The 25,341-nt window shown below is 41.6% G+C and overlaps 1 protein-coding gene across 3 annotated transcripts in view; it reads left to right on the top strand.

Annotated features, from left to right (window-relative positions):
- PARN (poly(A)-specific ribonuclease) overlaps positions 1-22,057 on the top strand; it is a 163,476-nt gene extending 141,419 nt beyond the window's left edge. For all 3 annotated transcript variants that reach the window (XM_068565226.1, XM_068565227.1, XM_068565225.1), the window contains exons 23-24: positions 5,680-5,873; positions 21,096-22,057. In XM_068565226.1, the coding sequence (XP_068421327.1) occupies positions 5,680-5,873; positions 21,096-21,148 (247 nt within the window). In that variant the 3' untranslated portion in view covers positions 21,149-22,057. The remainder of the gene's footprint in view (positions 1-5,679; positions 5,874-21,095) is intronic.
- The last annotated feature ends 3,284 nt before the right edge of the window (positions 22,058-25,341 follow it).

Genomic DNA, 25,341 nt, shown 5'->3' with positions numbered 1-25,341 from the left:
GCGGGCTTTCTCTAGTTGTGGCGAGCGGGGGCTACTCTTCAGTGCGGTGCGTGGGTTTCTCACTGCGGTGGCTTCTCTTGTTGCGGAGCACGGGCAGCAACGTCCGATGGGAAATATAGGGTGTATGGGGGCTGATGAGCCCACCGCTGGGACGGTGGACCAGCTGGAAGAGTGCATGTCATGGAATTCATTAAGGTGAACAGATACTGTCTTTGCAACTCGACTGCCTTGTGGAAGATAAGGCTAGAAAAGCCGACGGGGACCCAGATGACAGAGGGTCCTGGATGCTGTGCCAAGCAGTTAAAATTCAGGTTGGCGGTAGAGAGCCGTGGAAGTCTTGCAGCTGGGAGTATCTGATCAAATCTCTGCTTCAGAAGAAGTTCGCTAACACTGGGAGGAATGGATTTGAAGGGCAAGGGAGGCTGGGAAGAGTAGGACGGGGGGACTAGCCAATTAGGATCCTGTTTTAAGAGTCAAGGGGCAAGATAGGGAGAGCGCCCGGCAGCAGCGTGAGGAAAGAGCTGGAATGGTGGCTGAGAGTAACATGAGCAGGACTGGAGGGCGTTTGGAGGTGTGGCCCATGGGAGGTGCTCGTCGTGTTGGCAGAATATTGGTTAAATGAGGGGATGAGCTGACGGGCTCAGGCACTGAAGAATGAAGAGGCACAGATGCCGACTCCGCGGGATCCTTTCCAGCCTGGCTGGCTGGAAAGGGACTCCGTTGTATCAGGTAAGACATTCTGTTAATGGGTCAAGGCAGCTTCTTCCACGTATCACTAGGCTGGCGACATACTTATTAGTCATGTGTAAGCGCACACAGACTTCAGTCCTAGATTGTGCCACAGCAAGCAGGCACCAGAAGATATTCCTTGAGGGAATTCCCTGGCGGCCCAGTGGTTAGCACTCCGCGCTTCCAGCATGGGTTCGATCCCTGGTTGGGGAACTAAGATCCTGCGTGCCACGCAGTGCGGCCAAAAAAATTAAATTAGAACAAAAAGATGATAATCCTCGATGAAATTTAGTTTTCCTTATTTGTTTAAACATCATGCTTCCTCCAGTTTGTTTTGTTTTGTTTTGCTTTTAACTTGGAAATAATTTCAAACTCATAAAAGTCACAAATATTACAAAGAACACCCATATATTCTTTATCTGGCTACCTTGATTGTTAACATTTTGCTGTTTTTTGCTTTGTGTGCACACGCTCTCTCTTCCACCCTTCCCCTTCCTCTCTCTGTATATACACACTCTGTGTTGCTTTCTCTCCCTTTTTCTCTCCATACCGCAACCCCCAACACACTTGTTGTTTTCTGAACCATCTGAGAGGAAGTTAGATACATCATGGTCCTTAATAGTTTCTTGTATAACTGTAGTAAAGTTATCAACCTCGGTAATTTAACATTGATATAATACTGTAATCTACTGTTTATATCCCAGTTTTATTATTTGATCCAATATTATCTTTATGGCTTTTCCCTCTAGTATAAGATCCAGTCTGTCATAATGTGTTGCAGCTAGTTTTCAATGTCTCTTTGGTCTTTTTTATGACAACAACATTTTTGAAGGACACCAGCCCCTCACTCCACTTTTTTTCAGTAAGGTGTTTTTCCTTTGGGTTTGTCTGATGTTTCTTCATGATTATGTTCAGGTTATACAATCCTGACTAGAATGTGCAAAAGTGACGCTATGTCCTTCTCAGGATATCAGTCTCAGGAGAGACACTTTAAGACCATGCAAATAGCCTACTCTTCCTCAAAATATCTCCCCTGATTTAGCACCTCTTGATGATTTTTGCATAAGTCATTCTTCACGTGATGGTTGCCAAAGGATGATTTGCCAACTCCATCTCTCTCTCCACCTTTACCATTTCCTACTCAGCATTCAACGAGAACTAAGAGCTCTCCCTCCTCTCTCTGTCTCTCTGTATTATGTATTGATATAGACCCATGGATTTCTGTGTTTCTCAATGGTTTAGAATTTATTATTGCCCCTTAATTATTTTGGTGCTCAAATATTTGGCCAGTGGGAGCCCTTTCCACCTGGTTCCTACATCCCTGTGACATGCCCCGTCATTTCTTGAGCAGTTTCCTACTTTCTGGTATTGCAAGATGTTCCGGGCTCATTTTGTGCCTCTTTTACCCCAGCCGAGCTCATTTTGTGCAACTTTTACCCCAGCCCTGGAATCAAGCGCTTCTTCGAGGAGCCCTGTGTTTTTTCAGTAGGGTATGGTTTAGACATTAAAATCTGGACACTAGATGTGCTTATGGCCATTGGGTTTTTTGGTTTTTGTTTTTTAGGTCCTTTCAGTGGGCAGAGCTGGGAAATAGGGGCATGGATATACATAGATACTTCCCATACATATATGTGTACACACAAAGGTGCACATATACACACATACTTATTTTAGAAATCCCCAGCCCGGACCTGTATCTCCAGTTCCATTACATCCCCACAGCGTTCTCCCTTGCCTTCCCCCATATCTGTCTTCCAACTACATGAATACATTTACTAATTTGCTGAGCATTATCATGTATCCAAATATTTTCAGAATTGCTTCACTCGTTCAACTACAGAAGCAAACCTACTAAATAGTTCAGGATTTTTTTTTGGTATTCCCCCCGATATTTCACCCAAGACTGGAATAAATTGCTCTTTTGCACTTTGCTTATTTCACTGGAAATAATTTCATATCTGTTCTTTGAGATCTTCATTAATTCTTGTAACTGCTTAGTTACATTGACTGTACATAGCATAGTTTATTCAACCAATTTCCTATACTTAGACATTTAGGAATTTGGCAGTAATATAACAAATAAAGCTGCAATGAGTAATCTTGTACATAAGTATTTTTGCATTGTTGGAGGTGCATCTTCTGAATTCCTAGAAGTGGGATTGCTGGCTCAGAGAGTAAATGGATATAAAGTTTTGTTAAATAGTGCCACATTCCCTTCCCTAAGAGTGAGTTGTACCATTTTTCATTGTCACCAGCAATATATGAGTGCCTGTTTCCCCACTCTCAACAACAGAATATTTCATCAATCTTTTGGATATTTTTGCCAATCTAGTGGGTGAGAAATGATATTTCAGTGTCATTTTATTTTGCATCATGAATGGAGTTGAACATCTTTTCGTGTGTTTTAGGTGTGTTTGTGTGTGTGTGTGGTGAGCTATTTATTCATAGCTTTGCCCATTTTCCTATAGGATTTTGGGTTTTTTTCCTTCAATTTTGAGTGTTACTTGTGTATTAGGGACATTAGCCCTTTATCTGTGATATATGTTACAAATATTTTCTCCTGGTTTGTCATTTGTCTTTTGACTTTGCTCATGTTATTGATAGCCATGCAAAGGATTTTTATGTGATCAAATTTATAAATCTTCTTATAAATTTGGATTGTGAGTTATAGTAAAGCCTTTTTCGACACCCAGGTTTTAGAGGAATTCATCCATGTTTTCTTTCAGTATTTGTATAGTTTCGTTTTTCACATTTAGGTATCTAATCCATTTTGGCATTTTTTTCTTTTTTATGGGTGAAGAATGGGCCTAACTTATCTTTTTCCTGTTGTCCCACAACCATTGTTTTGGAAGTTCATCTCTGCCCCGGTAATTTGATACCACCTGTATCATCCACTAGATTCCTATGTGCAGTTGGGGCTAGTTCAGGACTTTGTATTTCTTGAAGTACTTTGAATGCTGATGGTTCCAGCTGAGTTTTCATTAAACATTTACATCTCAGAGGCTGCTAGGTTCCAGGGTTTACAGCACAGAGGAATATTTAGGCCTCTTACCCTTTCACAATGGAAAGGTGTGTCCTTACTATTTTCTTACTTAATACTTTCTGAATTTTCCAAATTTTCTGAAACCAGCCGAAAATTGTTTTAGTCTTTAAGAAAATTTTAAAGGTATTATCAGTTTTTAAACAGTAAACTTTAGCATGAATTTCTAATAACTCTCCCCCCAAAATACTACCTTTGGTATTCTCCTTTTCTTCATATCCCCTCAATAAAAGATGTTTCCAAAAGCTGCATATAACACAGGTGAAGAGATGACAGCGGGAGGCTGGCCAGCCAGGCTTAACAGGCCATCTGCTCTGAGCTCTCTCTGTTCTGCTTCCTATGGCTTTTGAGCACCACCACCTTCTTCACATGAGTGAGGAAGTGTAAGGAACAGGGAAGATGTAAGAACAGGGAAGAGTAACATTGCAGAACTTGAATCATCGGGTAGCCTGAGGTTTTTGTTTTTGTTCTTGTTTTTTAATTTGGCTGCACCAGGTCTTAGTTGCGGCAGGCAGGCTCCTTAGCTGTGGCATGTGAACCCTTAGTTGCGGCATGCGTGTGGGATCTAGTTCCCTGACCAGGGATCGAACCCGGCCACCAGCATTGGGAGCGCAGAGTCTTAACCACTGGACCACCAGGGAAGCCCCCCAAGTTTTTGATATGTAACAATTTAAAGCGTTCACTTCGGGACTTCGCTGGTGGCACAGTGGTTAAGAATCCGCCTGCCAATGCAGGGGACACGTGTTTGAGCCCTGGTCCAGGAAGATCCCACATGCCATGGAGCAACTAAGCCTGTGCACCACAGCTACTGAGCCTGCACTCTAGAGCCCGCAATCCACAACTACTGAGCCCACGTGCCACAACTATTGAAGCCCGCATGCCTAGAGCCTGTGCTCCACAATGAGGGAAGCCACCGCAATGAGAAGCCTGCGCACCGCAACGAAGAGTAGCCCCCGCTCGCCGCAACTAGAGAAAAGCCCACTCACAGCAACCAAGACCCAACGTAGCCAAAAATAAAGTAAATAAATAAATATATTTAAAAATAAAATAAAGCGTTCACTTCCTAGGGAAGGCTGACACAGGGGCTTGCTCATGTTCTCTCTCTCCCTCTCCGCACCCCGCTCTGTGCCTGAATGGCCTCCCTTAGGGGGAATGACTAGATTCTTTATGCTTTTCATAACGTGGGGGCTATAAAAAAAAAAAGACTCATTTAGAGGAGACAGGACTCACACTGGCCCTGTGGTCTCTGTTATTATCAAGTTCTGATTCAGGGAACATATTTTCTTAAGGAAAATCAGGACATGTAATCTGATCTAATTCAACATGTCAAATCCTATAAAGCTTTTAAAATGAAGCCAGGTTTAATTATAATCTTGACAAGTGACCTTTTTGGAATGGAAGAGAATTATATGAAGGTGGGGTATACCTTTTAAGTGTATTCAAATGCACAAGTGGTGTGACAGCCGGCAGACTCAAGAATTCTCCTGCTCTACTGTGTATCCATCAGGCAGCATGCAAGTAACAATGCTATCTTGTGATTTAATGTAATCCAGACTGTTATTTTGTTATGGTTGCTCTACTATTCTACTCTTCTGTTAGGGTAACTCTATCAAAATAAAGACCAGGAATTTTCTTTAAAATTTTTTTCTTTTAAACACTACGAACAGCTTAGATTTGTGTATATCCGTGCACAAGCCTGGTGTAGAAGTTTCTTCTGAATAAGCTTGTTGTGGGTAAACTTTTAGACTTCAGTTCACAGTAAGGTCTAACTTGCACCTCCAGGCGGCAGTTACCCATGTTGTTTGATTGCTAGTTAAGTGTTAATAGAATTAAGAGTGTTAAAATATTTTTATAGGTTTAGTCTTCCAGTTACTCTCAACACCTTTCATGTTGTTCCACTTGCATTTCAGTCTCACAGCCACCAGCACAGTAGGAAAGAGAAATCTGAGTCCCAGTCAAGCAGAAGGTGGCCTGGAGGCCAGAGTATCGGGGGAGATTTCTGACACTGAGCTTGAGCAGACAGATCCCTGTGCAGAATCCCTCTCAGAGGGAAGGAAAAAGGCCAAGAAATTAAAAAGGATGAAGAAGGACCTTTCTCCGACAGGTGTGTATTGAATCTCACTAAGGTTCTAGAGCTGTGTCTTCTTTAATGCTTTAGAAACTCTTATTTTGGGGGAGAGATTATAGCAGGGCTTCAGTTGATAACAAAGCCCATGTAGCCTAAAACGGGACCAGATGTTTTTCAGATCATTTTAATTTAATTTGAGGAATCTCCGAAAAGCCCTGGCTCTTGATAGAGTGAGGCTTGGTGGGGGCCTACTTGTTAAAGACGGTTAGTCTGTTTTGGTAACCTTCTCTCTGTCCTCCATGGTTTAGAGGTTTTGCTGATGTATGTAAAGTCACCTCAGTATTTTAAATGTATATGTGAATTTGCACAGAGGCCTACTCCTACATGTGTTATTTTCAGTAGCAGAGTTTTCACTGTTCCCAGCAAAACTCCAGGCCGCCTGAATTTCTCTCGTAAGCAGAATTATATAAGGAGTAAAAGAAACAGGAAATGAACACATGTTGTATGCCTACTGTGTGCTAGACACTGGAGCCTTCTCTTTCCTGATTGAATTTCATTCTCACAACAGCCCTGACATAGGGACTCATCCTTGTTTTAGTGATGCATAAGTCTGGACTGAGAGAGGCGAAGAAACATGCAGGTCCAGGTAGCTAGTAAGAGCAGAATGAGAAGGTGAGCCAAGTCCCGTATCCCCTCTGTCCCCCAGACATGCTGTGGAGGCCCCATGAGCTAACCCAGCCCTTGGTGCACAGACCCTCTGCAGGACCCGAGTGCCAGGCAAGGAAGGGGCTTGCTGGGAAGCCAGCATCTGTGAAAGGCCCTGCTCAGGAGATCAGGCCAGAACCTGGTCAGCTAGCAGTGATGGTGACAGAAATTACAGCCACTGCTGACCGAGTGCTTGCTGACGACCCTGCACTGCACTTCATGCTTTTATATTTTTTTTATCTTTATTTTTTCTGTTTTTTAAAAAAATGAATTTATTTATTTATTTTTTATACAGCAGGTTCTTATTAGTTACCTGTTTTATACATATTAGTGTATATATTTCAATCCCAATCTCCCAATTCATTACACCACCACCACCTCCCCACCCCCCCACCCTGCTTCCCCCCCTTGGTGTCCATACATTTGTTCTCTACATCTGTGTCTCTATTTATGCCTTGCAAACTGGTTCGTCTGTACCATTTTTCTAGATTCCACAAATGTGCGTTAATATACGATATTTGTTTTTCTCTTTCTGACTTACTTCACTCTGTATGACAGTCTCTAGGTCCATCCATGTCTCTACAAATGAACCAATTTTGTTCCTTTTTATGGCTGAGTAATATTCCATTGTATATATGTGCCACATCTTTTTTATCCATTCATCTGTCGATGGGCATTTAGGTTGCTTCCATGACTTGGCTACTGTAAATAGTGCTGCAGTGAACACTGGGGCACATGTGTCTTTTTGAATTATGGTTTTCTCAGGGTGTATGTCTGGTAGTGGGATTGCTGTGTCATATGGTAATTCTATTTTTACTTTTTTAAGGAACCTCCATACTGTTCTCCTTAGTGGCTTTTACATTCCCACCAACAGTGCAAGAGGGTTCCCTTTTCTCCACACCCTCTCCAGCTTTTGTTGTTTGTAGATTTTCTGATGATGCCCATTCTAACCGGTGTGAGGTGATACCTCATTGTAGTTTTGATTTGCATTTCTCTAATAAGTAGTGATTTTGAGCAGATTTTCATGTGCCTCTTGGCCATCTGTATGTCTTCTTTAGAGAAATGTCTGTTTAGGTCTTCTGCCCACTTTTTGATGGGGCTGTTTTTTTTTTTAATATTGAGCTGCATGAGCTGTTTATATATTTTGGAGATTAATCCTTTGTCCGTTGATTCGTTTGCAAATATTTTCTCCCATCCTGAGGGTTGTCTTTTCATCTTGTTTGTAGTTTCCTTTGCTGTGCAAAAGCTTTTAAGTTCCATTAGGACCCGTTTGTTTATTTTTGTTTATTTCCATTACTCTAGGAGGTGGGTCAAAAAAGATCTTGCTGTGATTTATGTCAAAGTATGTTCTTCCCATGTTTTCCTCTAAGAGTTTTATATTGTCCAGTCTTACATTTGGGTTTTTAATCCATTTTGAGTTTATTTTTGTGTATGGTGTTAGGGAGTGTTCTAATTTCATTCTTCTACATGTAGGTGTCCAGTTTTCCCAGCACCACTCATTGAAGAGACTGTCTTTTCTCCATTGTATATCCTTGCCTGCTTTTTCATAGATTAGTTGACCACAGGTGCATGGGTTTATCTCTGGACTTCTATCCTGTTCCATTGATCTATATTTCTGTTTTTGTGCCAGTACCATATTGTCTTGATTACTGTAGCTTTGTAGTATAGTCTGAAGTCAGGGAGTCTGATTCCTCCAGCTCCGTTTTTTTCCCTCAAGACTGCTTTGGCTATTCGGGGTCTTTTGTGTCTCCATACAAATTTTAAGATTTTTTTGTTCTAGTTCTGTAAAAATGCCATTGGTAATTTGATAGGGATTGCATTGAATCTGTAGATTGCTTTGGGTAGTATAGTCATGCTCACAATATTGATTTTTCCAATCCAAGAACCTGGTATATCTCTCCATCTGTTTGTGTCATCTTTGATTTCTTTCATCAGTGTCTTATAGTTTTCTGAGTACAGGTCTTTTACCTCCTTAGGTAGGTTTATTCCTAGGTATTTTATTCTTTTTGTTGCAATGGTAAGTGGGAGTGTTTCCTTAATTTCTCTTTCTGATCTTTCGTTGTTAGTGTATAGGATAGTGTATAGTGTATAGATTTCTGTGCATTAATTTTGTATCCTGCAACTTTACCAGATTCATTGATTAGCTCTAGTAGTTTTCTGGTAGTATTTTTAGGATTATCTATGTATACTATCATGTCATCTGCAAACAGTGACAGTTTTACTTCATCTTTTCCAATTTGTATTCCTTTTATTTCTTTTTCTTCTCTGATTGCCATGGCTAGGACTTTCAAAACTATGTTGAATAGTGGTGAGAGTGGACATCCTTGTCTTGTTTCTGATCTTAGAGGAAATGCTGTCAGTTTTTCACCATTGAGAATGATGTTTGCTGTGGGTTTGTCATATATGGCCTTCATTGTGTTCAGGTAGGTTGCCTCTATCCCCACTTTCTGGAGAGTTTTTTTTTGTCATAAATGGGTGTTGAATTTTGTCAAAAGCTTTTTCTGCATCTATTGAGATGATCATATGGTTTTTATTCTTCAATTTGTTAATATGGTGTATCACATTGATTGATTTGTGTATATTGAAGAATCCTTGCATCCCTAGGAAAAATCCCACTTGATCATGGTGTATGATCCTTTTAATGTGTTGTTGGATTCTGTTTACTAGTATTGTGTTGAGGATTTTTGCATCTATATTCATCAGTGATATTGGTCTTTAATTTTCTTTTTTTGTAGTATCTTTGTCTGATTTTTGTATCAGGGTGATGGTGGCCTCATAGAATGAGTTTGGGAGTGTTCCTTCCTCTGCAATTTTTGGAAGAGTTTGCGAAAGATGGGTGTTAGCTCTTCTCTAAATGTTTGATAGAATTCACCTGTGAAGCCACCTGGTCCTGGACTTTTGTTTGTTGGAAGATTTTTAATCACAGTTTCAACTTCATTACTTGTGATTGGTCTGTTCATATTTTCTATTTCTTCCTTGTTCACTCTTGGAAGGTTATACCTTCCTAAGAATTTGTCCATTTCTTCCAGGTTGTCCATTTTGTTAGCATAGGGTTGCTTGTAGTAGTCTCTTACAATGCTTTGTATTTCTGCAGTGTCTGTTGTAACTTCTCCTTTTTCATTTCTAATTTTATTGATTTGAGTCCTCTCCCTCTTTTTCTTGATGAGTCTGGCTAAAGGTTTATCGATTTTGTTATCTTCTCAAAGAAACAGGTTTTAGTTTTATTGATGTTTGCAATTGTTTTCTTTGTTTCTATTTCATTTATTTCTGCTCTGATCTTTACGATTTCTTTCCTTCTACTAACTTTGGGTTTTGTTTGTTCTTCTTTCTCTAGTTCCTTTAGGTGTAAGGTTAGATTGTTTATTTCAGATTTTTCTTGTTTCTTGAGGTAGGATTGTATTGCTATAAACTTCCCTCTTAAAACTGCTTTTGCTGCATCCCATAGGTTTTGGATCATCATGTTTTCATTGTCATTTGTCTCTAGGTATTTTTTGATTTCCTCTTTGATTTCTTCAGTGATATCTTGGTTATTTAGTAATGTATTGTTTAGCTTCCATGTGTTTATGTTTTTTACGTTTTTTCCCCTGTAATTTATTTCTAATCTCATAGCGTTGTGGTAGGAAAAGATGCTTGATGTGATTTCAGTTTTCTTAAATTTATGAAGGCTTGATTTGTGACCCAAAATGTGATCTATCCTGGAGAATGTTCCATGTGCACTTGAGAAGAAAGTGTAATCGCTGTTTTCGGATGGAATGTCCTATAAATATCAATTAAATCTATCTGGTCTATTTTGTCATTTAAAGCTTGTGTTTCCTTATTAATTTTCTGTCTGGATGATCTATCCATTGGTGTAAGTGAGCTGTTAAAGTCCCCCACTATTACTGTGTTACTGTCGATTTCCTCTTTTATAGCTGTTAGCAGTTGTCTTATGTATTGAGGTGCTCCTATGTTGGGTGCATATACATTTATAATTGTTATATCTTCTTCTTGGATTGATCCCTTGATATTATGTAGTGTCCTTCCTTGTCTCTTGTAACATTCTTTATTTTAAAGTCTGTTTTACCTGATGTGAGTATTGCTACTCCAGCTTTCTTTTGTTTTCCATTTGCATGGAGTATCTTTTTCCATTCCCTCACTTTCAGTCTGTATGTGTCCCTAGGTCTGAAGTGGGTCTCCTGTAGACAACATATATATGAGTCTTGTTTTTGTATCCATTCAGTGAGCCTGTGTCTTTTCATTGGAGCATTTAATCCATTCCCATTTAAGGTAATTATCGATATGTATGTTCCTATTACCATTTTCTTAATTGTTTTTGGTTTGTTTTTGTAGGTCCTTTTCTTCTCTTGTGTTTCCCACTTAGAGAAGTTCCTTTAGCATTTGTTGTAAAGCTGGTTTGGTGGTGCTGAATTCTCTTAGCTTTTGCTTGTCTGTAAAGCAGTTGCTTTCTCTGTTGAATCTGAATGAGATCCTTGCCAGGTAAAGTAATCTTGGTTGTCGGTTCTTCCCTTTCATCACTTTAAGTATATCATGCCACTCCCTTCTGGCTTGTAGAGTTTCTGCTGAGAAATCAGCTGTTAACCTTATGGGAGTTCCCTTGCATGTTATTTGTCGTTTTTCCCTTGTTGCTTTTAATAATTTTTCTTTGTCTTTAATTTTTGCCACTTTGATTACTACGTGTCCCGGCGTGTTTCTCCTTGGGTTTATCCTGTATGGGACTCTCTGCGCTTCCTGGACTTGGGTGGCTCTTTCCTTTCCCATGTTAGGGAAGTTTTCGGCTCTAATCTCTTCAAATATTTTCTCGGGTCCTTTCTCTCTCTCTTCTCCTTCTGGGACCCCTATAATGTGAATGTTTTTGCGTTTAATGTTGTCCCAGAGGTCTCTTAGGCTGTCTTCATTTCTTTTCATTCTTTTTTCTTTAGTCTGTTCCACAGCAGTGAATTCCACCATTCTGTCTTCCAGGTCACTTATCCGTTCTTCTGCCTGTTATTCTGCTATTGATTCCTTCTAGTGTAGTTTTCATTTCAGTTATTGTATCATTCATCTCTGTTTGTTGTTCTTTAATTCTTCTAGGTCTTTGTTAAACATTTATTGCATCCTCCCCATCTTTGCCTCCATTCTTTTTCCGAGGTCCTGGATCATCCTCACTATCATTATTCTGAATTCTTTTTCTGGAAAGTTGCCTGCCTCCACTTCATTTAGTTGTTTTTCTGCGGTTTTATCTTGTTCCTTTATCTGGTACATAGTCCTCTGCCTTTTCATTTTGTCTGTCTTTCTGTGAATGTGGTTTTCTTTCCACAGGCTGCAGGATTGTGGTTCTTCTTGCTTCTGCTGTCTGCCCTAAAAACATGGACTTTTAGAGCCTTCCCCTCTTCTCTGACATAGGAGCCAACATCACATGCGAAGGCAGCCACTCCACCATCCTGAGTTCCTTAGATGTGGCATGTTCAGATCCTATCTTTAATTAATTTTTATTAGAGTATAGTTGCTTTACAATGTTGTGTTAGTTTCCACTGTACAGCAAAGTGATTCAGTTATACGTATACATATATCCCCTCTTTTTTAGATTTCCTTCCCATTTAGGTCACCACAGAGCATTGAGTAGAGTTCCCTGTGCTATACAGTAGGTTCTCATTAGTTATGTATTTTATACATAGTAGTGTATATATGTCAACCCCAATCTCCCAATTCATCCACCCCCCCCGCTCCTGCACTTCGTGCTTGATGGAAATGCTTTCGTTTAAATCTCTGAAGTAGGCATGATGGTCCATTTTACAATTAAGAAAACTGATGCCTGAGAAAAGTCAGTGTCTTCTGCAAGTGGTGTTGAGAAAGCTGGACAGCTGCATGTAAATCAGTGAAGTTAGAAGACTCCCTCACGTCATACACAAAAATAAATTCAAAATAGCTTAAAGACTTAAATATAAGACATGACACCATAAAATTCCTAGAAGAGAACATAGGCAAAACATTCTCTGACATAAATCGTAGCAATGTTTTCTTAGGTCAGTCTCCCAAGGCAGTAGAAATAAAAAGAAAAATAAACAAATGGGATCTAATCAAACTTACAAGCTTTTGTACAGCAAAGGAAACTATAAAGAAAATGAAAAGACAACCTCCAGAATGGGAGAAAATATTTGCAAATGATGCATCCAACAAGGGCTTAATTTCCCAAATATACAAACAGCTCATGCAGCTCAACAACAACAACAAAAAAAAAAACAATACAGTCAACAAATGGGCAGAAGTCCTAAGTAGACGTTTCTCCATAGAAGACATGCAGATGGCCAACAGGCACATGAAAAGATGCTCAATATCACTAATTATTAGAGAAATGCAAATCAAAACTACAGTGAAGTATCACCTCACACTGGTCAGAATGGCCATCATTAAAAATCTACAAATAACAAATGCTGGAGAGGGTGTGGAGAAAAGGGAACCCTCCTACACTGTTAGTGGGAATGTAAATCGGTACAGCCACTATGGAAAACTATATGGAGGTTCCTTAAAAAACTAAAAGTAGAGTTGCCATGTGGTCCAGCAATCCCTCTCCTGGGCATATATCCGGAGAAAACTCTAATTCGAAAAGATACGTGCACCCCAGTGTTCATAGCAGCACTGTTTACAATAGCCAAGACATGGAACCAACCTAAATGTCCATCAACAGATGAATGGAAAGAAGATGTGGTACATGTATATAATGGAATACTACTAAGTCATAAAAAAAAAAGAATGAAATAATGCCATTTGCAGCAACATGGATGGACCTAGAGATTATCATACTAAGTGAAGTAAGTCAAAAAGAGGAAGACAAATACCATGTGATATCACTTACATGTGGAATCTAAAATATGATACAAATGAACTTATTTGCAAAAGAGAAACAGACTCACAGACATAGGAAAAAAATTTATGGTTACCAAAGGGGAAAGGGGGTGGAGGAGGGATAAATTAGGAGTTTGGGATTATCAAATACAAACTACTATATGTAAAATAGGTAAACAAGGTCATATTGTATATCACAGGGAACTATATTCAATATCCTGTAATAAACCATAATGGAAAAGAATATGAAAAAGAATATATATATAAATGAATCACTTTGCTGCACACCAGAAATTAACACAACACTGTAAATCAACTATACTTCAATAAAAAAAAATTAATGAAAGAAAGAAAAGAAAAGAAAAGGGAGTGAGGAAACAGCGGAGGCCTGAAGGTTATGTGACTTGCCCAAGATCACAGAGCCCTTAAGTCAGGCCTGCAAGAAAGTGGGTACCTTTAAGCACAGTTACATGATGAGGGGGATGCCTGCAAGCCAAAATTACTCCTCTCCTGTATCTCGCTTCCTGATAGTCACCCCCGTTAGTGGAACCAACAGTCAAATCAAAGGATGGGAGTGGAAGCCTGGAACTTGATTCACACCCAAGCCAAGAATCCATCGTGTTTCAGTTAATTCCTCTTTTTACATGTGGCTCCATCTGCCTGCAGGGCGTTTTCTGAATCTCATTGATATGAATGAAATCAAAGAAGCAGCAAAAATGTCACAGACGCCTTTTATACATTATGCTAAAGCTTAACTTTAACTGAAAACTTAAACTCTTGTTTGAAGTCTGGGTCGTGTATTTTAGCTGTCTCTTGAATCTGTGAGTCTCCCTTCCTTTCCCTCATTTAAGTATTATAGAAGTTTTTAATCTGTAACATACTTAGTCTTCATCTTTGATAACGTGTTACCACTGCCACATTGTACCTGCTTCACAAATCTTAAATATTAAATGTTAGCATGACTTTCAGAGCTCACCCCAAGCATGTTGGGGGGCGGGGCGCTTTTCCCCTCTTGTATAGCTTTCCTTCATATCATTCTCTTTAATTTTTTCACTTATCTATTACTTCTTGGGGACAGGATTTTAGGTTTTTTCCCTTCTATCTCAGCACAATCTCAAAGGTATTAAAATACCTAATAATAGATTGCATCAGTAGATTAGCTCCTTTTATAACTTCCATCGTTTTAAGTGAAAACTTTCTATGAGTTATTTGGGATTTTGAATTTATAATACCATCATTAAAATAGTTTTTTTTTTTTTTTCCTCCCATTGACAGTAGAGCTGTCACTGCGACAAGATTTGAGCTAAAAAAAAAAGGAAAGATAGATTTTTGTACTTCTTTGTCAGTCCAGCTAAAAAAGAAAGAGAAGCATCTTGACAACTTTTAATTGAATCAGAGAACTTGAGATCATTGAGTTTTCTTCTGGAGCATCATTCACTAAGACCTTCTGACGCAAGGCTGGAAGTTTCCTGGATCCTCTTTAGCTGGTTTGTTTTAAGCGTGTAGTCCTAATAGTATCAGCAGGATGTAGGTCGAGATACCGGGTGCTGGACCTGGTGCGTCATGTGATTTTGATCGCTCATTTACTTTAAGGAGGTCCTAAAATGAGCGACAGTACAAAGTTCAGACTCTAAAGGGTCTGTATGAACCTCCCAAAGGTTCAGAGTGTCCCGGGAGCAGAGAGGGCCTGGATGGAGGTCGGCAGGAACTGGATTAGAGTGTCTGGTACAGTGTGGCTCCGTCTGTCCTGCACAGATGGGTTCTAAGGCATCTAGCCTGAGCGTTCCTACTGGGGACAGTATCTTGACAGGTGCTCAGATGGTTCACTAGGGTGCGTTGGGTGCCCAGTGCACTGCTAGTGAAGACATGAGAAACATAAAAGACAGCGTTCCACCTGTAGGAAATGTTCTGTTTTCCGAGGGGAAAGTAGCAAAAAGTAGGGCCATAGAATATCATGTACCGTAGCAATCCCGGGACACTGATGCTCGATAAATCCCACACAAAACAGTGTCATTTTTCTTAGTTATACAATTTAATATCAAAGATACACTAAGAGTTAAGTACTGGACACATTCCCAGATAACAAAATCACTTAAGTTATAGAAGAAATGACCATTTATTGAGTTGATATTATATACCGGACATTGTGCTAGGAACGTTCTTTATGGTCTAGGCATTATAAAAACCGAGTAAGGTGTAGATATCATTATATCTAATTTATAGAGAGGAAACCAAGGCTCACAGAATCACAAATATGCAAAGTCAAATACAGCTGTTATTGGGGGTGGTGGGGAGGGCTGTCTGATCCAGAGCAAAGGCCTCGTACCATTCTGCAAAATGTGAAGTTTATCCAAACTTTAGAGGAAACAAAGGATTCTTTCCAAAGGTGAATATTTCTGGCATCTGTTCTAGATCAGAAACAACTACCAACCTGGATTTTCTTGTGATGAAGTCATGCAGTAAAAGTCCGAGACATTATTCTCTTTTGGAGCTTTTTATGTACATGTTATGCACTTAGTAAATATTTCTCATAACTGTAGTTGTTTCTATCCTATTTTCAGGAAGCAAATGTATAATATAAATCCCCTCTCTTTATATTTATTGCAGTTAGTGTAGATTGGTAATGCTGTCTGCTCTCCACTGGGGCATTCAAGGTATATTCTTCATTGGTACATAAAGGAAACAGTTCTGTGTGCCATTTATGCTGGAGTAAACTGTCTAAGAAATGTTCCCCAGACAGTAACGGATGGGTGTCCACAGCGCACTTGCTCTTGCTGAGTAAGTGAATTGTGTTCCAGTGGCCTGATGCTGACCGGACTGGCCAGTCTCAAAATAAAGATGGACTATCCACTAGCCAGAGGTTCCGGCAGCGCCTGTTAGACAGTGTTCACGGAACAGGGCCGAGCTGTGGACTGTTCCTGGTGACTTTGCCACGTGATAGAGTTGTTCCAAGTTTCCTTTCCACTTTACATTTAAAATCCAACACAGGGCTTCCCTGGTGGCACAGTGGTTAAGAATCCACCTGCCAATGCAGGGGACACGGGTTCGAGCCCTGGTCTGGGAAGATCCCACATGCTGTGGAGTAACTAAGCCCATGTGCCACAACTGCAGAGCCCACGCTCTAGAGCCTGCAAGCCACAACTACTGAGCCCATGTGCCACAACTACTGAGCCCACGTGCCACAACTACTGAAGCCCACGCGCCTGGAACCCGTGCTCAACAAGAGAAGCCACCGCAATGAGAAGCCCGTGCACCGCAACAAAGAGTAGCCCCCGCTCGCCGCAACTAGAGAAAAGCCCATGCGCAGCAACAAAGACCCAACGCAGCCAAAAATAAAATAAATAAAATAAAATAAATAAATTTATTTAAAAAAAAAAACAACCCAACACATTAGAGCTTTACATGGTTGCCAAGAGCCGCAGGTTTTATTGTAGTCTTGACTAATCTGCTGAACCTTTCCAGCTTAAACCCCTAGGGTTACAGTATAAAAGTAGGGAGTCTACCTAGAACAGCGGTCTCCTTGTGCTATTGGAGGTCTCTTGAAGTCAGGAACACGATCTGCAGTTGGTGCTGTCGGTCACCTGAGTGGCCAGGCTAGGAATGCCCAGCAACCTCCCAAAGAACTTTTTAATTCCTCAATTAAAATGCAGATTTCAGCCTAACCGAGTGCGCTGCCCTGTGGGGCGGCACACTCCCTGCGCCTCCCTCTTCCTCCAGGCAGACCTCGGGGGCTGCCCACACACCATCCAGGGGAGCCCTGCTTTCTTGGTATGGATACCACCCCACGACCAGGCCCTTTGGAGCATTTCCTACTTAAAAACTCCTGTATGGCACCCCAAAGAATCTTGCCCTATACAGAATTCCACTCTGTCGGAAACAATACGACAGCAGATTTCCAGTGGGCTGTGTAGTTTTTCAGATTCACGTGAGGGAAGAGCTGTCTTAGCTCTCAGTTTCTCCCTTTCAACTCTAGTTAGGTGAAAGGTAAGTCAGCAGAAACATGCACCCCTTGTGTTTACCACTTGTTAGTTTCTTTTGTTGTTTCTGTTAATAAAAATAATGTGCTCACTATGAAAATCAGTAAAATGAAGGAAGCTAGAAAGAACATTAAACCCTACAGTTACTTGATACTCTGTTAACAAGTATTTTACTCTGCCTGTCATTTTTATACATAGTTGGCATCATACTCTATATGTCGTTTAGTATCTTGTTTTCCCCCCATTTAAAAAAAAAAACTCTTGGTAAAATAATTTTAATTATCGGCATAATATTTCATATTAAAATTTGTTGGATTTTTTAAAAACAACATTCCTCATACCTTTTGCAGTGTCAGCTTTATTAAGATACAATTTACATATAATATAAGTCATTACTTTTAGATGTACCAGTTGATGAATTTCGACAAATGCGTACAGTCATATAACCATCACTGTGCTCAAGAAATAGAACAGTTATTCCAGAAGATTCCCTCGTGCCCCTTTGCAATAAGCCCCTTCCCATCCATAGATCCCGGCAGCCACTGATGTGCTTTCTGTCACTGTAATTTTGCCTTTTTCAGAAGGTCATTTAAATGGAATCATTCAATAAGTAACTCCTTGAGTCTTGCACTTAGCGTAATGCATTTGACGTTAGTCTGTGTTCTTGCCCATGTCACTGGCTCATTCCTTCTTTCTGCTGAGTAGCAGTCCATTTTATGGACATATCACTGTTTATCCATTTTGCCTGTTGACATTTAGGTTGTTAGCAACTAAGAATCTAGCAGATATAAACATTTGTGTATAAGTTTTTGTGTGAACTAAGTGTTCATTTCTTTGGGAAAATACCTAAGGCTGGAATTACTGGGTCATGTGGTAAGTGTATGTTTAATTTGATAAGAACCTGGCACAGTGTTTTCCAAAGTGGCTGCAGCTTTTGCATTCCCACCAGCCGGGCATGAGGGCTCAGTGGCTCTGTACCTTCACCAGTGTTGGTATTGTCCTTTTTGCCATTCTAGTGGTGTGTACTGGTTATCTCATTATGGCTTTGGTTTGAATTTCCCTAATGACTAATGATGTTAAGTATCTTTTTATGTGATTATTTGTCCATTTAAATCTCTTTAATGAAATGTTTGTTCAAATCTTTTGCTCATTTTTTCATTGGGCTGTTTGTTTTCTCCTTATTCAATTTTATGAGTTCTTATGTATTCTTACGTATTCAGGATACAAGTCCTTTTGGATGTTTTACAAATTCTTCCAGACCGTGCTTTTCTTTTCATTCTCTTAACAGTATCTTTCAATAGTAGAAGTTTTAAATTTTAACGAAATCCAATTTATCAATTTTTTCCCTTGGATTATGCCTTTGTTGTCATATCTAAGAAATCTTTGCCTTACTCGATTGCAGAGATCTTCTCTTGTGTTTTCTTCTAGAATTTTTCCAGTTTTAGGTTTTACATTTAGACATACAATCCATTTTGAGTTAATCTTTGTATGTGATGCAAGGTATGGTCCATCATAGCAGGAGGCAGATGTCCTGAAGTATCTGTTTAAAAAGAAAAATTGTTCCTGAATAATTCTTTGCACTCTAGTAACTAAACAGGGCTGTGAAAGTGAGTTCCCCGGAAAACCGACCGTAGCTCTTTATCCGTTAGCTTTGAGACGGATCCTTCGACGGTCTACAGCTCTCCCTTTCTGGAAGGTGCTAGAAGAAACACCAGCAGTGACCTCCAGCTCCCCTCCGGTCTGGGTCTCCTTTAGATGGTTCGTAAAGTTCTGTTTCCTCTGTACACGTCCTTCTTGCTCGGCAGCTGCACATTTTAGGCGGCTCTCTGACTGCAGGCTGTTGGCTTCCTGGGCAGCCACCACGTTCAGCGTCGGGCCACCTTATCGCTAAGGGAAGGGGCCTAACGTGCATTAAAAACTTGCTCTGTGCCAGGAACCTGGCAGAATCTCAGAAGTCCTGGGTGGCATAAAGTAGCATCGAGTCCATCTTATAGATGAGGCAGTGAGAGTTGCTGGGAGTCTTACAGCTAGTGAGATGGTCAGGCCAGACTTGCCTCACTTCACAGCTTTTGCTTTTTCTGTTATTTCTCACCAGCTCTTCACAGAGTGGCTCCTGTGCGTTTGATGGCGTACCACCAGACTCACATGCACTCCCATCCCGCTAACCGCGGGTGCGATTATAAATACGACAACGCAGTTGCCTTTAGCCATTTATCTTTTTTCCTCCCAGCTAGTTTTAATTTATTTCAGCTCCCCACATTTGGCGTTGTGGCTTTTACCTTTAGAATGGCAGATTGGCTGCTGTAATATTTCTTTGATATGTGAATTGTAAAAATGCCCTTATTGATGTTTATTTTCCTCCCTACAATTAGGTGTTGTGTGAACGTGTGATGGAGGAGGGCTCAGGCTGGTTCAGTCTTACCATGGGCCGTCTGTAGTATTTAGTTGCTCTGGGGAGAGGAGTGTTTGTGTTTGTGTTTTGTTCCGTTTTTCAGTAACCTTCACTCCTTTTCTAACTGGATCATGGGAGTCTTTGTCACATGGACCATCTCCTGCCCATCTTCACTTCTCAGGCGCAGTCCCAAGAGATGCATGGGCAACACAGCCACGAGACTTGGGGCAGAACACTTCAAATGACCCCTCGCCTGCTCTTCTTATCCTGTCTGTCTGGACTTGATCTCAATAAATGAGCAGAAGTGGGAATTCTCACTCTAGTGGAATTCCCTGTGTTATTTCATGTGTTCGGACCTAGTTACCTTTAGGCATGCCTGTCACTGGCAGTAGCCACTGCCAGCTGAGCGAGTTCCCCTCTGTTTTTAGAAGTTACTTTCCACTTCAGGCGTCATCACAGACCTCTCCCCTTTTGAACTCTTGGAGTGTTAGCGGCTGGGGCTGGCTTTGCCCGTTTCCCTGCCAGCCCTGCTCTAGGGCTTAAATAATGCGTGATACCACGGGTACGGCAATGCCCGGTCGTGCATTTTCCATCGTGAACACGCTGTTTCCTGACTTAATTCCCATTCGCTCAGATCTGGACGTTTGTGGTCCAGGCCCTGACCCAGTGCTGCTGCTGCTGTTGCAGAAAGTAGCTGAAGGGAGAAGGGCTTCTAACTTCGGGGTGAAACTGTTTGTAACAGAAGAGACCCCTTCAGTCCCAGAAGACTGTAGCCAGTGTTGCTGAAATTGGAAAAAGCTACAAGCTGCTTTTGCCCCTTTTGGGATCTCTGAACTCCCACTGGTCAGCTTCCCGCCACTGTCTAGCCGCCAGCCCCTGAGATTTCTCATCTGGGCGCCGGTCACCACGGCACAGAGGAACCCAGCCACCTTGGTGCTGCGGAAGGATCCAGACCCCACCTCAGCCACTCGCTAGATGTCTTGTGTCTGTAAAATGGGGATATTGGTACCCCTGAACTGGGCTTTTATGAAGATTAAATGAACTAAGTGCCCAGCATGCTGGCTGGCAAAGAATACAGAGTGTGTTCTCACTGAGAGATACTGTCACTCCTGTAAAATCAAGAGAGGCACCCAAGCAGGGAGGCACTTCCTCGGCCCTGCTGTGATGTTTCTGCAGTGTGGCCTCTGTTTGCCGCCGGGCACTGCTCTCCGTAGGCAAGGCCCACCCGTGGACTCTCTCCACTTGTGGCCGTGCCACCGCCCGGCTCTGGCCCTGGTCGAAGCTGTCTCTGCAGCTGGTGCTTTTGTTCTCCCCCCGGGATGGTCCTCTCCTTGTTCACCTTGTTTTGTCCTCTCCCACCAGGAAGCATCTCGGACAGCTCAGCCAAGCTCTTTGAGGTCCCTGACACGTGGTAACCAAGACCTGAGTGGAACAAACCGCTGGTGCTGTTGCTGAGAAGGAAAGAAGCAGCCGGCATTTTTGGAAGCCATACTGTGTTTAACTGAATCCAATGTGGTGCAGGAGGGGTTTGAAACCAAGTGTGCGTCTCCTGAAAACTCCCAGTTTTTATCGTCAAGGCTGTGTTCCTTCCTCTTCAGCATCACCTGTCTGCTGGCGCTCAACATGTCGTCGGCTGTCATGTATACGTGATTAACCAGGTCATTACTTGTTGCTCATGTGAAACCCTTCCTGTCATGAATCTGTGTTTAAGAATCCACCTGATGGGGAAGGTTGGCCGTGAGATTTCACAGAAAGAGCCGACACTCTTGGGTGCTGTGGTCCTGAATTTGGGGTTGAACTCTTTCCTGCTTTGAGAGGTTCTCACCCACCATCTCACGCTCAGGCCTGGGGGCAGCCCCAGCGCATGGGTGTGTCTCCCAGTAGAGAATTCGGTTGCGTCTGCCTGCTTTCCATCATCGCTGCCCGAAAATATGAGGCTCTCAAGCTTGTTTTCCCAGTAGGAAAATGTCTACCGCTGTCAACACCTGCCTTGACCTTTGGGGCATATTTATTTAGAGTTTTTCCCCTAAGATGTGAGTTTCTCATGGTGGAGTGTAGGAGTGAAAAATTAATTTCTGTTTTCCCATGTAGCGCTGCTTTCACTTTTCAGTATCTTAGCCTGGTGTCTTCTCTGTTTGGTGGCGTCTGGGGGTGAGGTGGCGTGTGTGCATGTGTGTGAAATCATGACAAATCGACACCATGTACCAGCCCTTTCTCTGTTGAAACAGATCACAACAGGGACAGAATCTCATGGATCTACTTCAGTAGATCTGCTTCATATAGATCATTGTTAGATATTTAACATTTTTGTATCGTGGAAATAAAAATGAAAAATGTATTTCCAAAAGATGAAAATTAAAGAAATTTTCATAGGATTCTGGTTTTTTCCTTTCTCTTCTTTTATAAGTGAATGACATACTTAATCTCTACATAGACATATTTCTCTCTAAAGATCACCCTTGAAAAAGCCCTGGTAAGTCACTAAGCCTGGTGCTTATGGTTTTTTCTTTTTCTTTTTTTTTTTTTTAACCTCTAACCCCTTTCACCTGCCTTGATGAGTCAGATGCCTGGTGCTGGAGTGGAGCCCGTGGTAAATGGTGTAGGAGGGGCTGCATCTTTTTCTGGTGGGAAGGATCTGAGTTCTTACAGCTCTGATCAGAATCCCAGGTGTCGTGGGAATTCAGATTTGTAAGACATTGTCCCCAATTAAGGGCCTCTTAACATCTTCCCTTCCCCCTCTCCCTTGTCCCCAAAGTTGCAAACCCAGACGTGGCACGAGGAGCTCCCGCCCCTGCTCAACGCGGTCGCCAGGCACAGCCCAGTGGGAAAGTGTGACAGGAGGGGAGAGACAAAGGAGGCGGTTAGCGGGCGCTGCTGGACTCTTCTGAGTAATTAAAGCCTACAGGTAGAAACAGGTAGTACCTGACACTTCTTTTAACGGAATGAACAAGAGGGAAAACCAGTGCAAGGCTGCGATTGGCGTACATATGAGATGTACATCTAGCCTAATGAGCACACCTGGCATAGAAACACAGAGTGTGGGGTGGCCTAAGGCTGTCCACGCGTGCAGGGCCTCGGAGGGAGAGAGATAGGGCCCGTCGCTCTCAGGTGATGAGATTTTTCATTGTCCCCTGAAGCCCAGTTCTCCCTGCTCAAAAAGCTATACAGACAGACAGGTTGCACCCCTGTCAGTACTGGTTCAGAGGGGCTTGCGGGGGTGGGGGGAGTGCTTTCTAGAAAGGGCCTCTGCCCTAGACCACTGAATGTACCTGCATCCCAGCTCCGGCTGTGTGTTCCTGGGCATTATTTACCCTCTCTGAGGCTGTTTCCTCAACCATAAAAGCAAGATAATAAACCTACCTCATAGGGTGGTTGTGAGGATTAAATGAAGTCATGTCAAACGCCCAGCACACACAAGTGCACAATGAGTCACATTGATACTGGAAGATGATGCTTTCGATCTGAAACCCTGCTTGGAGCTGACATACGCATGGTTGGGGGATGGGTGTCTGGCTTAGCATTAAATACCCAGCTGAGCCCTGGTATGTGCCCAGACCCCTGTTTTCCCAACTGTATCAAATGACTTAAAGCAGGTGAACTGAGTTGGCCATCTTCTTGGTACACACACGCACACACGCAGGCTGATGGCTCTTCTGGGCCTGAAACCATAGGATGCTGCTTTGGATTTTTGATACGGAGGCTCAGGGGCATATTATGATGATGCGGCTGTGGTTCTGGGGTTCCTTAAATACTGTAACCAAACCTGGAGGTGGGCGTGGATATGGGGACCTTGGTGTTTCCTTTCAAGTCATTTTGTAGTTCTTTGATTTTAGAACTGGGATGGAGATTGAGTGCTGCGGCTCTGTCCTTTTCTAACTTTGTATTCGTCCTGTTCCCCACCTCCAACATTTTATTATGAAGAATTTCAAACATACAAAGAAGTTGAAAGAATTGTTCAGCAAACACCCGTTTCCTCCCCACCTAGATTGTACAGCTACCATTTTGCTATACTTGCTTTATTACATAACCATTCAGCCATCCCTCCATCCACTCATCAATTCATCTTAGTTTTGGATGCATTTCTAAGTAAGTTGCAAACATCAGAGCACACCCCCTCCCAGATCCTTGAGCATGCTTGTCATGAGCCAGAGTTTAATACGTGTTTATATTTGGGGATCACTGGAGATAAAATTTATAGTGAAATGCTCAGATCTTAAGTGTACCATCTGATAGGTTCTAAGTAATGCAACAGGATCTATCAAGATACAGAACATCACATCACCATCACCAGAGAATACTCCCTTCTGCTTCTTTCCAGTCCATCCCTACCCACTCCCACCCCCAGAGGTTACCACTGGGCTGAATTTTTTCATCACAGATCAGTCTAACCTTTTCTAGAACTTCATGAAAATAGAATCATGAAGTCATGCTCTTTGGTGTGAGGCATCTTTCACTCGGCATGATGTTTTTGAGATTCATCCATGTAGCCGTGTATATCCTTTTTTACCACTGAGTATGCACATACTACAGTCTGTGTATCCATTCATGATGGACAGATGCTTGGGCTGTTTCCAGTTGGGGGCTATGATGAATAAAGCTTCTGTGAACATTCTAGTACAATCTTCTATTTTATTTATTTGTTTATTTATTTTTAATATTTATTTATTTATTTATTATTTTGGCTGTGCCAGATCTTCATTGCGGCATGCGGGATCCTCTTTGTGGCATGTGGGATCTTTTTTTTTTTTTTTAGTTGCGGCATGCGGACTCTTAGTTGCGGCACGTGGGCTTCTTAGTTGCAGCACGGGAACTCTCAGTTGCAGCATGCATGCGGGATCTAGTTCCCCAGCCAGGGATTGAACCCGGGCCCCCTGCATTGGGATCACGGAGTCTTACCCACTGGACCACCAGGGAAGTCCCCATTCTAGTACAAGTCTTCTTGAGAACAAAAGCTTTCACTGTGGAGGGTAAATACCAAGGAATGGAATTGCTAGATAGGTGTATGTTTAGTTTTATAAGAAACTTCCAGATCTTTTTCCAAAGTGGATGTATCATTTAAACTCTCACCAGTAGCTCTCACCCTTGGCAACATTTGGCATTGTTGGTCTTTAGCCCGATAGTATATCTCCCTGCAGTTTTCATTTGCATCTCCCTGATGACTAATGATGAGGTACTTATTGGCCATTTGTGTATACTCCTCTGTGAAGTATCTGTTCAATTCTCTTGCCTATATTTTGTCAAGTCGTAAGTCTCTCTACTATTAAGTTGTAGATGTTTATTATGTATTCTGGACATTTGTCCTTTGTCAGATAGTTGTTTTGTAGATGTTTAGTCCCAGTCTATGGCTTGCTTGTTTCTTTTCTTTTCTTTTTTTTTCAGTTTTACTGAGTTACAATTGACGAATAACATTGTGTAAACTTATGGTCTCCAACGTGTTGACTTGATACACTCACACATTGCAAAATTATCACCACCACTGCCATCACATCACATGATCACCACGTCTTTTTTTTTTTGTGGTGAGAACATTCGGGATCCACTCTACCAGAAACTAATTTTTTTAATTGAATAAATTGAATGATAATTGACTTACAGTATTAAATTAGTT

The sequence above is a fragment of the Eschrichtius robustus genome, chromosome 16 (assembly GCF_028021215.1).
Source record: "Eschrichtius robustus isolate mEscRob2 chromosome 16, mEscRob2.pri, whole genome shotgun sequence".
Taxonomy (NCBI): Eukaryota; Metazoa; Chordata; class Mammalia; order Artiodactyla; family Eschrichtiidae; genus Eschrichtius; species Eschrichtius robustus.
This window is presented reverse-complemented; position numbering and strand designations above follow the sequence as displayed.